Consider the following 16,768-nt stretch of genomic DNA (forward strand, 5'->3'; position numbering starts at 1 on the left):
TTTAAACTTTACTGTGATTAGTGTAGCAGTCAAACACAATCCTCCAAAGCATACTAATAAATTGTAGTTTAGATTAGAGTTAAAATAACTGCACCCGTTGTTGTCTAGAATCCAGAAATGTCAGTCAGTTTTGAAAAGCTACATCACTCCTCTTGTCGCTCTACCTTTATTTTGACAAAAATGCTACTAGCCATATTCTCTGTATTTTTCATTTCTTCTTCAGGCAAGCATTGTAGTAGAAATAATGTCTGGGACTTTCAGAACAACAGAGTTGAATTAGTTTTCCAAATTCCATTCAAAGGCAATGGAAACTGGATAACCAACTCCCTTAGGTTCCTTGGAAAATCTCAGCCATCATGACTCCAGTTGTTGCAGCTCTATACGTTTTAGGGAATCTCCAAGGTGAGGTTGATAGGATTGTGAAAAGTCCCCTCTGAAACTGGTTATATTGCTTCCTCAGTGTCCATTGATAGTCCATGCAATGTTCAGCTGTGCATAGCCCGTGCATATACATGAGGCTAGATAGACTACATTTGTCTGGACATCTCATCTCTACAGCATGTGGGCAACTGTGATGCCCTGTATGTTGTCACAGTGATGGCAAACAAATGTGCCAGGTTAGATCAGGATTTCCAACCCCATGTGCTCAAGAATCAAAAGTCAGGCCCCCACAATCATGTGATTGGCTTAAAAGGCATGAAATTCAAATGATGGCGATGATAATAATTTGCAATGCCTTTTCTTTCCTGTGTGATTTTTGAGCCTCTGGGGTTCATTTTGATGAGGTTCTCAAATGTTTCTCCAGGCTAAAAGCTTTTTAAATAAGCCAGCTGAGGTGACTTTCTAGTAATCGTACTGCTGCAGGAGATTGATCTTTAAGAAGAAAACAACAAATCTCATAAAAACGCATGATAAAACCTCTTTCCTAGGTTCTTGGTGTAAATTACCATGACTCTTGAAATCAGCTGCCCAGTGTGCGGCCCATAAAGATCATTTTTATTTACATAAAGGAAACAAGCTAAGGCAATAATCTTGAGGAATATGTCCTAACAAGCAGAGCGCTGACTGTATTAATAGGTCACTTCTAAGAATTTTTCAAACATCTGCCTATATGACTTTTTCCATTAGAAACAGTTCTCCAGGTCTTATTTAAAATGTATTCAAGATCACACAAATTCTAAATCACACATCTGCTGTTAAACCCAGCACCTTTATCCTGGTGTTTGTCATTTTTAAAACTGCATCATTTCTGAAACAACAACAATAATTATAACAACAACAGGAACAATAATAAAAAACAGCTAACAGCTAGTTCTTAATAGTGTTTTTATCAGTAGCTTCCAGCATCATTATCCACATTTTATAGATGAGGAAACAACCTCAGCGTTTGATCAGCACTTTATTTTGGAGCGTGTTTCCTTGCAAACACCTTTAGGTTTTTTGGTTTGATTGATTGTTTTCAGCCCAAGCCAGTAGAGGTCAGAAGTATAACTGATGGCTGTTCATTGGATTACACAGCATAATTTTGTGGTTGGAGGCAAGTTTCTAATGAATATGCATCCATATCACAAGAACCACTGTCAAAACTGCTTCTGATTATTACATTTGTTACCTTTCTAACCAGAGCAGTTAGGGGCTGACTAAGCCGGGAAGGCTAATCTATCCCTCTCACTCCTCCAAGATGTGATGACAGCAGCTGTCCAGACCATACCTGTTCTGTGCCAAAAAGATGACTTCACGTTTTGAGTGAGGCTACCTGACACCAATCACCAGCACACAGAACTTTAATTAGATCTGGATTGTCCTCCTCAGAATAAATGTTGCCCTTATGTTAGCAGTATGCAAATCTAGGCCTATTCTTCCAGGTAGGAAAATGAGAGAGGAGCAGTGAACGTTGCAATCTGTGAGGTGAGGAGCATCCCTCGATGAGCAACGTTGTGCGTTGACCAGCGAGATTATTCCTCCATTCTGTTTCCTCCCGGACAGTTAAATTGCACATTTGCCTTGCTCACACTTGTGGTTCTGTTGACTTCATTGTTGCTACTTTTGTGAGTAAGGTTAGCCCAGGTATGTTCTTTGGAGCAAAACCTCATTATCACACTGCTGCATAGCAACTCCATCTGCCAGGTTCATCCCTTGTGTAATATTCCTGAAGTGAATACTCTCCATGTGGGATATGGGTAACTTTCTATATATGGTAGCTACTCCTATCCTTGAATGGGAGAGACACTCAGTGATTTCATTGAGTTACACTAGGGTTGAATTTAAGCCCTTGTTGCAAGTGATGCCCAAGTTCCTGCTTTTTTAAAAGAAGTCCATTTTTCTCCAACAATGTGCTATTTTAAGAAATGGCTTAAAGCCAAAGAAATGCAATGGGAGAACAAGTGCAGCACAGGGAAGTCTGGCTAGTCTGTGCTGGATTTGTCTGCATATGTGGCTTTACTACATCTGCAGATACATCCCAATGATAGAGTAATGTCAAGCCTTGTCCTCATTTTAACACCATTTGCAAACTGTTTTGGATTAATCAGGTCTGACTCTTAATGCCTGTTAAGCTGACAGAGAAGCCTTGTCCTCCATATTGTATTATAGCAAACTGTCTGCTATCCACAGTTGGGTCTGCCCACTAGGGTATCTTTCCAGCTGTGATTTGGCATTTAGTCGGCACCTGGCCAACAAAAGGACTATGATTATTGGATTGCCATTCTAATAAGTTTTTAACAACAGCCATGAACATAGTGCAGTTGATCAAGATAATTATTCAGTGGAACATAGCTCCAAATTAAATACATTTTAAAATTATTTACATTAAATCAAATGGATGCTAGAAATGTGTTATTTCACATGGACATTTCTTTTTACATTTCAAAATTTGCCTTCAAAGGAAAATTAACAATAGCTCAGAGCATAGGATGCTTGCCATTGGAAATTAACACTACACAGAAACACTTTCACTCAGCAATAACACACGCATTCAGAGAGGGTAGCAGTTTTACATCTGTCTCATCATTTGCGCAACCTGATGACATATGTAATATAGTAGAAGTTGTAATTGAGTGTTCAGTTTCTACCAAGGGAAGCCTGTTTCCTGGAATTGAGGGACAAACAAAACCCTGGATATTTTAAAGACTCGGCTATTTTTTAATTTTTTTTTTTTTTGGTGCCTTCTGTCACATAAAACCTTAGATGTGTTTCATTTAAAAAAATTAACGCAATAAAATTAGTTACTCAATTGTTGGCTAATTTGTTTTTATTTCTATTTGAATATTTCAATGACTTAAATTCTTTTAATTAAAAAAAAATCACCTCTCTTCTCTCTCTCTTTTTCTCTCTCTCTCTCTCTTTAAATTCTTTTCCTCGCTCCTTTTTCCATCTTCCTTGCTGGAAAGGAAAAGTGGGAGGTAGGAAGAGCATCAATAGAGATTTCCCATGCAGGCTTGTGGAGAGAATTCTACCCCTGTTCTTCAACAGCTATAAAAAACATCTGTTTCTTATTTAAAAAAAAATTTTTTAAAATGATGGTTTGAATTCATCCACCAATCCTGCGAGATGCTGACATTCTAGTCCGTGGTTGCCTTAAACACATGAACAAAAAAAAATCAGACAATTTCCACAGTTCATGAAAGCCAGAAGATGGCAACAAGCCTCATATTCCCAGTGTTCCTGTCTCCTGCCTGGAGATAGCACGCACACTTTACAAAAGTTCCCACGAGTGATGGCTCAGAGCCATCTGCAACCTGCCTGGCATCACATGGGAACTTCTGTGAAGCAAAACACGGGAGAGCGGTGCAATGATGCTCTTGTGTGGATGAGTGAGATGTCAGCTGCTAGTGGCTGGCCAACAGATAAGAGAAGGAACATACTCCATCAGTCAGCTATGGAAAGCCTCCTTCAGCTTAAGATAGGAACCTATGTTTTCAAAAGCATACAGGCCAAGACAGTAGTCCCATCTTTGTTGGTGTATACAGCTTGTGTAGTCTGGCCAGCAATTTTTCCGGATTGGTAGGACACATATTTGTCATGGTAGGACTAGGAAAGACCAGCGGCATAGGGGAGCATGAGTGAAGTGGCTTGGCATTAACAACTGGAAGTGTTTTTTTTCCCCCCCCCCCCCCCCCCCCTCCAAGTATTATTTCCAAACAGTGAGAGACAGGTCCATAGCTGATGTAAAGAGAAGTAGCTCTGTGGCATTCAACGCTGTGATGGTTTACAACAGCTCAAGAGCTCAAACCAGACTTCAGGTTGGTGCGTTTGGGTCCTGGTTTTTCAGAAGGATAGGCAAAGCTGGCTACAGTGTTGAAGGTCCCAGAGACTCCTAGAGGCAGCATCCTCTTTCATTCCCCGCATGCAAATGCCGCATGGGTATCGTGCATGCTAGAAATGGGATTCAGCCATTTTATTAGTGCAGTTGTCTCTATTACTGTTACGTTTTGTGACTGACAGGCGCAGGAAATGATCCATGACTGGCATGTTTGAGACAGGTATTAAAACCGGCAGTCGGTTAGCAATGGCTTTTGGGTTTGCTTTTGGTTTCTGCTGTAGTCATGCGTGCTTCTTTGTCAGATAAAAGAGCCAAACTTTCACTTCTGGTATTTCCAGCTGCGTTTGGATTTATCTGAAGGGAACCAGGCATCCCTGCATTTGAGTGTGCCTCCCCCTGTGGACGAGTTGATTACTTACTATGTCTATTCCCTTTTCCCCCATCCTATTTTCTCTTTCTCTTCTAGGTCCAGGCCTGGCCTTCATCGCCTACCCAAAAGCTGTGTCCATGATGCCGCTGCCCACCTTCTGGGCAATCCTTTTTTTTATTATGCTTCTGTTGCTTGGACTGGATAGCCAGGTTGGTAACTGCGACAGCAGATGTTTTTCTTATTGTTTCCTTTGTGCTGGCTGAGAAAGCTCATTAAAAATGGGTGGATTAAAAAGAATATCTCTAAGGCTGCTTACACCAGCTTGCTTATATGCTGTAGAACTGCCAGGCATTTTAATGGGAGGCTGTTTTGCTCTGAGCAAAGAGACAGCAAATGCGATCAGTGTGTTCTTGCTTGGTAAGGTTTTGCTATCAGGTCCTAATGGTATCCAAGAGGTGGAGCAATACTCTGTGGCCCAAGTAACACCCCGTTCCCTCCTACAACACCATCCTTTATGGTTGGTATGCAAGGTTATCCTTTTTTGGGGGGAAGAAAAAATAATAGCCACACTAATAAGAGACAATAGGGGCCTGTTCCTCTATGGCACTGAGTGCCAATGAAATCAATTGGAGCTAAGATTTCTGAGTGCCAAAGTCAATACACAGTGTAATCATTAACAGTTAATAGAAATGCAGGTTTTGGCAGTTGTCTTGTTCCAAGGAAATTCAAAGGTGCTGCCATATGTCTGCAGTAACATAGCCAGGGCAACTCTAACCGTGCAGAGAAAAGCAGCCATCCTTTTATGGCCTGTTCGGCAGAGGTGCTGACGTGGATGGTATCAGCGGGAGCTCAGCATCTCTAAGAAGCACGCTGCTCCCTCCGACGTAACAAAAAACATGCCGATTCTTTCAAGTTTTATTAATTATATAGCACAGGCTGTTAATTATCAAGCTAAGAATGGAGAGCTTCTTGTGGCTGTTTAGAGGAACACGAGTGATTGCTCAGAGGAACGTTAGTAGTTGTTTAGAGCAGCAGTTCTCAACCTGTTTTGTACCAGGACCCAGTTGTACGTCAATGGCCAGTCCTGACCCAGTGCCCCTCACTCCCGACCCGCTGCCCCCCACCCCCAGGCCCCATCCCCCCAGTGTGTGGGGCAGGAGGTGGATGTGTGGGGCAGGAGGGGGTGTATAGGGCATGGGAGACTCCAAGCAGCCTGGAACTGTCACCCTGCAAGGGAAAATCCAGTTTCCCATGTTTTTATCCTTTAAAGGAGAATCCATTTTTAAAAATTTGTTGATCCGTTGATCTATTTTTAAAGTTTGCTTGTAACCCTTTCATATATTCTTGCAACCCACTTTTGGGTCGCAACCCACAGGTTGAGAAATGCTGGTTTAGAGGAACGTTAGTGTAAATACCACAAAGGACTCTGTTAGTCATTTTTAAGATAGACTCTTCCAGATGTAAGCAAGGATTACGCCGTAACTGAAAAAGCTGTGGTTGCCTGAGTTTCCTGAGCAGGAGGCAACACTTTCTACTCCCCCAGGAAAGCAGCTCTACAATTATCAAAATCCACTCAGTAAAAGCAGAATGTTGAGCTGAAATCTGCTCTCCTGTTAGGAGAGATTTATAAGTGGATTTTCCCCCTGAGGTTTCCCACTTGATCTCTTAAAATGTATAGTGTTGCCATTTGTTGTAAATCACTCTTTACTGCTGAGTCTTTGAGATCCAACGAGTGACTTTCAGTCATTTCCAGCCTGAATGTTAAATTGCCCAGTGCTGTGATTCTACAACGGAGCACTTATGCAAATTGAAAACCGCCTACAAATTTTAAAAAAAGCTCCTCACTGTGTGGAATGATTAAAACTAATTGGAGCGCTTAATTCCCCCCCCCCCTGCTTTTTGGAGTGCAGTCAAGCAGGGTTGTGGAATGCCAGAGCAGCTTACGATCAAGTCGGACCAAAGGGAAGTGTTACTTTTAAAAAGAAAAACAATTTTACATAAGGCTTTATACTAAGCTAGGAGTTCAAAAAAGCATTCTAGATTAACCACTGAAAGCTGTATAGTTGCACTATATAACCACTCCACCTGATGGGCGAAGGGTATGCTTCTTAATTTGTTTACAGTGTGCCATTGGATACCATAGGTGTAATAATGGAAAGAACAGGAAAATGTATATACTGTAGAACATTACAAGTGCGTGGCCACTCCACATTGAAACACTAACTGTGGGATGAGCCGCTTACCCCTGGGTGCAGACTTTGCTCTCCATTACATCAGAGCATCTTTAACGGAACCAGCGGATTGCACCATTGTAAGTGCTGATTGAGTGCTCGGGGAGGGCAAGGGGATTTCTCCCACTAATTTTAATGGTGCTGTGATTAGCTGGGCCCAGGTCCTGTACAGCTTGGCTTTGTCCCTGGTTTCCTGCACACAATACTTATTAAGCGCAGTTGAGTATAACTAGAGAGCCTTTCATCACTGTTGGCCAGCCGATCAGGCTGATTGGCAGAGGGGAAGTGTGCAGGGGTAACACATCTGGAGCATGATAGCACAGCTGCATCTTTTGTATACTGATTAATTATAGAAACCAAGCAGATTCCCAAGGAGCACATAAGAAAACCGATCACCAGTTACCACACAATTATCATTTGGGTGTACTCTATTTAACTACTTTGATATGTGTAGCAATTAGTTGGCTCCGTTAAAACCTCCCTATTTTCACGGACAATATATCACTTATCATCTGCCAGGTGTGATCTGCAAAGGCCTGGAAATGCCCTGCTAATCACTTTTTTTGGCAGCCCTACTGAGCTTGGTGTTGTCTGTGAGGAAAGGAGTGGGAAGGGCACCTGTGTCTTGATAAGGTGACAAGGTTACATACCAAACACCAAAGTCTTCATTCCACAGGCTGGATAGTCACCAGCAGGACCAGAAGTAGAATTAGGCCCTAATTGTGGGTTTAAACTAAGCGATGTGCTGACGGTTCTCTAGCGCGTCAAAAGAAGAACAAACGAGAACTCTTTCCTTAGTCAGAAGATTTAGGCTTTAGGAAGATTTTCCTCTTAGCTTTGTTTTTTTCCTAATTTACATTCCTCATTCATTTGGAACAGCAACAGTAGAAAAGCCACATAAGTACTTTCCTGTCATCATGTTTATTTCCTTTATCGTTGCTGGGTACATATATAAAGAAACCAGCTTGAGTATTTTATAAGTATATGGGGAAATTGGAATAAACGCTGAAGCCTTGTTCCAGGTTAAGCCCACCCACACATTTTAAGCTTGAGGTTTTCAAGGAAATGAATTGCAATTTGATTATTCAAAGTATTGTATTTCCATAGAGTGCTGCTAGGGTGCCTTTATGGGAAGTTTAATTGTGACACAGGAAAATGTAATGCATGCTGTGTGTTTCTTTCCCATCTAGTTTGTTGAAGTTGAAGGACAGATCACATCATTAGTTGATCTGTACCCATCCTTCCTAAGGAAGGGTTACCGACGGGAAATCTTCATCGCTATAGTATGTTTCCTAAGCTATCTTCTGGGACTAACTATGGTGACTGAAGTAAGTAACATTGATAATGGAGAGCTTTTAAAAGTAATATATGTACATATTTGTATTGTGAATCAGCTGACAAAGGTAAGTTGAAAAAAATAACACTCCGTAGCTCTTGCATAACTTATTTTACCATAAACTTCAAAATGTATTAAAAGGTACATATTATTATTGTATAGGTGGACTGTACAAACAGGTAGAAATGAGAGACAGTGACAGATCTGGAAAGAGGCCCTGGGTCTTTCAACTCCTCATCACCTAGATCGAGGTTTCTCAGGTTGTGGTTCAAGAGCAGTTACGTGGATGTACAACCACGCATCCTTTCTTCATGGTTACCTAGGATGACCCCAACATTTTTCTCTCTTCTAAAAGTGTGCGCATGGTAGAGAACTACTGGATTGACTTGTTCTGGACCTTATCACAAGACAAAAACATAAGCACGCAGAATTTCCAAAACCATTCCTTTATTGATGTCATCTGGCAAGAGCAAAACCGTAAAGGAAAAAAATAGAAAATCTGAATGTCACCCCAAGTAACCCAGTTTATAACCTCTTCCTAATCAGATATGTGCAGAACAGTTAAAGCCGTTGGGAATGACAGTCATTTCAAAACAAAAGCCTGAAAATGAATTACAGTGTTCATAGTTTGTAAAGATTGCTAGAAAGTGGCTTAAACCAAAGATTATTTTAAAGAGCACTGCAACTTAATTCATATTTAAAGACTTCAAAAATTCACGTATAATACCAATCACAGCTCTACATCAGTTGATTTATCTGCTGTATCATAACTAGTTCATTATGTGGTATAGTTTTCTGTTCATGAATTGCATTTTGTTGGGCACCCCCACTCTGTCCAGGTGTAATTGAATATGGTGCAGTTCTTTACTTCCTGATCTAACCTATTGGCAGGCACGTTTGTATTAAGTTAAAGAATTGTTAAGTATTTTCTGAGTTTCGCCACTGGGGTACTTGAACTGCAATGGTGACAGTGCATTGTGGGAATTAGCTAAGCACCAGGTTCTGGTCCATGAATTCATGCAGGTAGTCTCACTGATTTCAGTCCAGGCTTAAGGTACTATATTCACCGTGGGAGAGATATCAGAGTCTGGCTTCAAATTAGAAAAAGCCACAGGAACCTTCTGTGAAAAGATTAATATTGCTAAACTCAACTTTGGCATGGCGTGTTAGTTGAAGCTCCATCCAGTGCAACCAGAGAACTAGATTTTTATATCAGTTACACAGATTTGAATCAGTGAAGGTATTCTGGGTTTAGACTAGTCTAAAAACCAACCAACTAATATAAAAACCTGTTCGAATAAGAGCACTATTGGGACAGTTATTTTAGAACTAGTTTGTGCCTCATTTAAAACATCAGAGTTTTAAAAAAAAATCTGAGGGGAAGAGAGGGAATTACAATAACGTCCATAAGTGATATTTTGAACACTCAGACACTCAAAAAGGTTTGGTTTTGACCAACATAAAGAGCGAGGAACATTTACATCTATATTGAAATTCAGTTCTGTCTGTTTAAAGCAGTTGCCAGAGCAATGAGTCTGGACAGTTCTATGTAATATTTAAAAATGAGAGAAAAATGAGATATTTTCCTCCTGAGAAAAATATCTTTCTGCTAGATTCATAAATGAAGGTACCTCCTGGTGACTTGCCTTGCATTTTTTATCACATTAGAGCAGTTCATGTTGAAGACCAGTTATTTCTTTCCATTATATGATTTCATAAAAGCTCACCCTAAAATACTTTTAAAAGGGAAAAACTGTCTCAGTAGATTACATTAAGTGGCTTAATTTTGTTCAATTGCTGTCAAGTTTATAATTCTTTCTATAATAAACAAGAACAGTGTGTGGGGAAATTAGTGCTAAGTACTTATTTTTACAGATGCAGCATAGAAGGTTACGGTGCTGGTTAGACACACATTTGTTTGGGATAGTTTAGCTAGGGATGATCCTGCCCTGAGCAAGGGGCTGGGCTGGATGACCTCTTGAGATCCCCCCCAGCCCTATAGGTCTATGATTCTATGGCATTTTTACATGCTAAAAAGCGATCAGAAAAATATTTTTGGTAGAATTTTACCTTTCATAAAGAGTCTGTTAGAACTCCCAAGCAAAAACCAATTTTAATCAGTCAGGTCCAGTACACACATTGTCTTAATGACTGAGCCTAACCTTTTATCTCTCTCTGTCTCTCTCCTCTATAGGGTGGCATGTATGTTTTTCAACTCTTTGACTACTATGCAGCTAGTGGTGTATGCCTTTTGTGGGTTGCATTCTTTGAATGTATTGCTGTAGCCTGGGTTTATGGTAAGTGGCCTAGTACAAATCTTCAGTGAATAATAATGAAAATAATCAGCACTAGCAAGACACCATTCAACAGTCAGAACTATCGATTCCAGACTTTTCTTTGGAAATGTTGACATTTTGCCTTCAATGTGAATTTACACTGACCCCTGAGCACTACATTTGAGCTGGGCTCAAGCCAACCTCCACATTTTTCAGGCAGACATGAGTATTTTTACGTGCTAATTGATAGGTGCCCAATTAAACATTTGCATCTGTAAATTAAGAGGCCAGAGTTGAAATTTTGGCCGGCAGTGAAAAGCTCTGATTGTTTCTCAAAGAACTGCCTCCCAAAGCCCTTCACTTCTACATGGGTCAAGCCCTCCAAATAGAAAACTTGTAAATACCTGACAGAACATGTATTATATTTCCATATTTTTAATTGATACTGATTTCCTGAGTCGGACAGTAGCCAAACTTGCTACGTTGGCTGCTTAGGAATGGTTGATGCCATAATTCTTCATGTACCAGGTTTTATTTTAGTTTTTGTTTTATTATTTTTCATTTTGAATGACAGTCACATTTACATTCAGATGGATAGTATCTGTTGCTATGTTTTCCTTTCTCACACACAACCCCTGCCACTCTCAGCGGACTCGCCAACGTTAGCGTTCCACTGTACCTAGATAGGTATGGAATAGCTTATGAAGGCGAAGGAAGAGAAATATCCTTTAGCCTTCCAACACTGCCAAGTAGGCTCTTCTAGAAGCCAGCCTTAGATTTCTAGACCTGTATTTCACCCTTTTTGTATAATACTGGTATATTATACAAAGTCCTGTAAAGTAACATTTCTTCTTCACCTTAGAAATGAACATCCCTGAAAAAGTAAATAGTGGGCACATCTACACATTTATTAATCTGCCTTAGGTACTATGCATTTAGTTTAGCACTTGTTTAATAAAGTACTAACTAAATGTGCACTAACCAGAGTTACTGAGCAGTAGCGCTAGCGCATGCTTTTTTCATGACGCTTACTGCGCATTAGCCTAATACTGCGCAGTAGACTATCAGCACAGTTTTTAACCACCACACTACTGCACAGTGTTATTAGGCTAATGTACAGTAAGCATCTTGTGTAGTCTGTAGTCTTGTCCAGTATGTCTGGCACCCACCGCTGGATACAATCTTCTGTACGCATCAAGTCCCACTGACCCAGAACAAATCAGATTTTTTTCCCCTTTGCCTTCTCTCTTAGACCCAAGGATGCAGATCTCCTACTGCAATATCCCTTGCTCAGTCATGTTGTATAACTATATTGCATAGCTGTTATATGCAGGCTCTGGATAAATGTTCTTTTCTTCATGGAGTAACTATATGTTTCAGGCGCTGATAATATTTATGATGCCATTGAGGATATGATTGGATACAGACCTGGTCCCTGGATGAAATGGAGCTGGATTTTAATCACACCAGTTCTTTGTGTGGTGAGTACTGAATCATGCTGTTCCACAGCCTGTCCGTGGTTTTTTTTGTCATGTTGGTTTCCTTTGAGGGGAGTGGTGAATGGAGTGTCACCACGTTCACATCCCGTATTACAGGAGACATATGTAGGTTATAAATGGTCCATTTTCTTATTCAATATTATGTAACATGCACCAAAATATTGTTAGATCTTTTAAGATTGCAAAGTCAAGCACGTACACATTAGGAAAAGCCAGAATTAAAGTTGCCTGTGCAGGGTCTCTTTGTGCAGTGAGTCACAGTATTCCCCCTGGCCTCTCATCTAATCTAAACGTTGCAGCCCTTCTCAACTGGCTCCCAGCCCCCCATGTCCTTCACCAGCTTCCAACCCCAGTCTCTTTACAGAGCTGGTCCCAGTCACTCCCTTTCAATTCAACCCCAGATTGCAGTTTCTTCTGCTCCCCAGAGCTTCAGTTTCCCCAGACTCCTTGTCTCAACCTATTTCTTTTCTGGCTTCTTTGCACTCTGCATTTGATTCACATGGCTTCTTCCTCCACACTGTCTCTTGGCCAGCAAGGGGGTTACTCAGAGCATAAGACAGACTTATTCACTGCTCTCAGTTTCGGTGCCCGGTTCTCTACTCAGTGCTTCTGTAGTTGGGTCACCTCTCAACTGTGTACATACATATAGGTGTAGAGCTCCCTCTAGGATGTCTTCCCCTTGGTTATAAACACTTAGTAAAGTATACCAACATTGTGTGATACTGCTTCCTTTTTCTGAGATCAAGCAATACCATATTGTATTTAAGCTACAGTGGATCCATCATTTCTCTAACCTTTCTTTCTCTCTCTCACAGGGGTGCTTTATCTTTTCCTTGGCCAAGTATAAACCTCTGACCTACAACAAGGTCTACACATATCCTGACTGGGCAATTGGCCTGGGTTGGGTTCTTGCCCTTTCCTCCATGATCTGCATCCCAATGGTGATGGTCATACGCATCATACAGTCAGATGGATCGCTCATTGAGGTATGAATGACCCTCTGAATTGGGAAGTAGGGGGATGCTTGAGAGAAAGGGTTTGGGAGGAGGAGAGAAAGAGAAGTTTAGGCTTTCTGACATGACCTACAGGAAAGTTACTTCAATATGCAGCAGACAAAGTGAGGCCTAAATGGAGTCTCACAAAGTTGTTTGCCCTTGCCTGCATGTTTAACAGGGGTTGGTTGCCCCTGCAGGGCCCAGGCCACAGCATGAGATCCTCCACTTTCGCCATCCTGATAAGAAAGCCTAACCATGTCATGCTGCGCTGTGTGACCTTAGTGAAACTGCCTCTGGTGTGCTGAAACCTGCTCTATTTTATGCAAAATCAAAACAGCCCTTGGAAGCCTGCCACTGTGGCCCTTGACAGCATGGGGTCAGACACTTCTGCTGCAGGGAGTATGAGAACTGCATAGATCACCAGTTCTTTCAGCAAACAATATAATCCTGTTTAAAGAGAATGCGCACAACGTTCTCTAGCCTAAAGTAGTACTGGATTTTACCTGCTTTCTATTTCTGCAAGCCAGCTAATTGTTCCCTCTGTGAGTACCTTGCGACTGAAATATACTTCCATGCAGAAGGGCTCAGTTCTCAAGCCAGGGAGATGAATCCCTGTCCATACATAGATCAGCAAGAAAAGGAAATATTCAGGATCAACCCAAATCTAAATCCTGTATCCACAAACTCATTGCATTCAGAGAGATTTAGGTCCATATAAAAATGCCATCTCTCTGACAGGCTAAAACAAAAGCCTCACAGACATTAAGAAAGCTCCAACCTGAGGTTTTTTTTGGCTGTTCTCTCCATAGGATTTTAATGGTCATTTCCAGTTCCTGCCAGGGCATTTTATTGGCTTCTCATTTTCTTGTCTGCATTATCACCATCTATTAAGTGAGAGATCTAGAAGTAGCTAAAGCTGCCGTATAAGACAAGACTAAGCAAGGAAGAGTGAATATATGTCAGATGCCATCTAGTTCCTTCCTTCTGAAGTGAGAACTGGGAGAAATGATGTAGCTTGGCAGTGAACTGCTGCATTTTCAGCATGTAGAGAGAAAACATATGGCCTAGAGATGATCCTGCAGCACTGGAGATGGGGTTGGGGGACTGCTAGAACCCACAACTGCAAGTTGTTTCTCCACCAGCTCAACAGAGAGGCTTTGATTTTAGGTTCACTTCCTGCCTTTGCAAAGGCATGGCTTTCAGAGGTGGGCTGGAGGGCTAGGTGCAGCACCAAGCCTGGAAGCTGATAGATTACTTTTTAGGGAGGTATGCTGTGTGCACTCAGAACCCCATCTCTAATCTTAACCCACCAAGATGAGAGTCCTCAAATAAGATACCCTAGTCACAGAGAAAAATAGGACAACAGAGCTAATCTCGTTTGGTATCTACACTATTCCCTCACCTGCTCTGTTGCAGTAGTTATAGATACAGACTTCAAAAGCTATACAGAACTGCAGGGAACTGTTGTGCCCTACCAAGTCTCCATAACACTTTATAGATGGGGCAGGGTCATCTTTTGGTGAACATGAACCTTTAAGATACCTTTGATAACCACAGTGTTCGGTGATAATGGCAACAACAGTCTTTCCTGTGCACTGAAAACTCAGGTGTCATAGGTTGAGAAACTCTGTTTACTTGGGCTACTCCAAATATGCTTCCTTCAGATACACGTGCATGAGCTATTAGACAGCTTGTATGGGACTGCAGTTGGGGTTTAGGAGAGCTGTGTTCCCAAGCATCCTTGGGCTATCAGTTTCTTTTTCAGCATTCTTTTTCTTCTTGCCACTGGGCCTCCTTTCAGGAAGCCATCAACTTCTCATCCATCCCGGGCAGTGTCTCATTGTTTGCTGCATTTGCCTTTTTGTCTTAAAGCAGAAACTCTATGAGGTATAGATACCATTCTTGTGTTATGTGTTGGTAGAGCTCATTGACTTTTAGGAAGATTTTGCTTCCCATTTTCTAAAAGTACAGCTAGGCCCAAGTAGATTAAGGACCTGTCTCCCCTTGGTTTCAGATTTACCTTCTGGACAAAAAGACAAAGGGGGTTGTATTGAAGCTCTCTTGAAAAATACACGTTCACTTGGTCTCAGACTGGTAATTTTGTTAATGTGTAGCCAGAGAGCCAAATTTCCTGATGGAGTTACTAGGTCTTCCTGTGGCACTAAGTGGTACTCCTGGTGGTAAGACCTTGTGAGTGCTAGCCCTGGGAGACAACTGGAGATTGGGTCCTTTTTTGGAGAGAAGTATTTTACCGATGATAGATTTATCTGTCAGGGCTGAGGTAGCTCTTTTTCTAACCCTTGATTGTCTTTGCCATTCTCCTTTCAGAGGATAAAAGCAGTGGCTGCTCCCAAGGAAGTGAATCGGTGGGCCAAGGACAGAGGAAGCGCCACTCCATTTTGCGCCAATGGAACTGCTAATGGCGGATTGATCAAGCCAACTCATATCATTGTGGAGACTATGATGTGAGCTCTCTCTATGAGAGGATAAACCTGCTTTAACTGCCGTTTACTAACCATAGATTCTCATAGGACCAGGTTTACAGAGCTTTATATTTGCACTAGGATTTATTTTTATTTCTCACAGAGAAGTTATTTTTTGTGTGTGTGGTTTTTTTTGTTTTTTTTTTGTTTTTTTTAAAATATTTTGTAAGGTAATCACAGCAGACACCTCTCTGGGGAGGCCGAGCTTTCATATCAGACTAGATATATTACAGGAATTTACTATTATTGGGTTTTTTAAGTATATATCTATCTCTAAATATTGTACTCCTTACCACTTGAATTGATTGTCTTGCCAGCAATATATTCAAGTCTCGGACAGCCAGTTTTAGGTGCTGGTGTGGTGGGGAACAGGGTCAACCCTAGAACACACAAATGAGCTCTGTTGAGAGGTCTTTTTTTTTTTTTCTCCTTTTTTTTAAAGAAAAAGAAAACAACAGATATTGCTCTGAGAGTTTGTTTTTCAAAGGTGTAGTACTTTTGTTTTCCTCTGGTTCAAATGAGGCGAATGACAGACTTCAGGTTCACGTCAGGAAAAGGGTACTGAACACTGTGACATTTGTCATGGTCCATGCTAAAAAAATGTACATATTTGCTCAATGGGAGGTGAGAAGTTTGGAGTGGAGGAGAAGCGGTTAGGAACAAAAGACCAATCAGGATCATTGTCATTCCTGAGCACAGCTGAGGAGCTTCATCACTGTGGAAGGCAATGACCGCAGAGGAGAGCAAGTTTGCCAACTCAGCCCTCTTTACTCTAGCAAAATTTTGACTGCCTGCAGCAAAAGGTTTGTGCGAGTCTGAAGTTCTGGACACAGCCCCTTAGTTTTCCTGCACACTGTATTTTAGTCGAGGGGGTACTTGAGTTCAACTTAAATTTTGCTGCAACAGAACACTAGGCTTTTCTGGAGAAAAGCATGCAAGTGCCGAAGAGCTGAGTTAAGAGAAGGCAGCATTTGGTATCTGCGGAACTCCAAAACCAAAAAAAAAATGGGAAAGATGTTTGGGATTGTTTTTATTCAACTATTGGGCTTTGATACCAACACCTTGAGGATTCCAGTTAACCTAGCAGCTATTCGCAACAAGTGCATTTGCAGTAACAACAAAAAATGACACGAGTACTTAAGCACACACTCAGGTGCTTTTCATCCATCTAGCCCCACATGCTTTACCAACGTAAGGATTATCCTGATTTGTTTGCTGTTTTTCTTACTACTGGGGAAGCAGGCAAAGGACTGGGGCCATGAAGTGGTTTACCCATGTTTCGGAAAGGCACTGGTAGGACTGGACCCTTGACCCCCC

The 16,768-nt window shown here is 41.3% G+C and overlaps 1 protein-coding gene across 4 annotated transcripts in view; it reads left to right on the forward strand.

The window, feature by feature from the left end:
• SLC6A6 (solute carrier family 6 member 6) overlaps positions 1-16,762 on the forward strand; it is a 64,353-nt gene extending 47,591 nt beyond the window's left edge. For all 4 annotated transcript variants that reach the window (XM_014516975.1, XM_025196845.1, XM_025196844.1 and 1 more), the window contains 6 exons: positions 4,728-4,840; positions 8,053-8,190; positions 10,393-10,495; positions 11,855-11,955; positions 12,789-12,959; positions 15,297-16,762. In XM_014516975.1, coding sequence (XP_014372461.1) covers positions 4,728-4,840; positions 8,053-8,190; positions 10,393-10,495; positions 11,855-11,955; positions 12,789-12,959; positions 15,297-15,437 — 767 coding nt within the window. In that variant the 3' untranslated portion in view covers positions 15,438-16,762. The remainder of the gene's footprint in view (positions 1-4,727; positions 4,841-8,052; positions 8,191-10,392; positions 10,496-11,854; positions 11,956-12,788; positions 12,960-15,296) is intronic.
• The last annotated feature ends 6 nt before the right edge of the window (positions 16,763-16,768 follow it).

This window comes from Alligator sinensis, unplaced genomic scaffold, assembly GCF_000455745.1.
Source record: "Alligator sinensis unplaced genomic scaffold, ASM45574v1 scaffold839_1, whole genome shotgun sequence".
NCBI classification, from domain to species: Eukaryota; Metazoa; Chordata; order Crocodylia; family Alligatoridae; genus Alligator; species Alligator sinensis.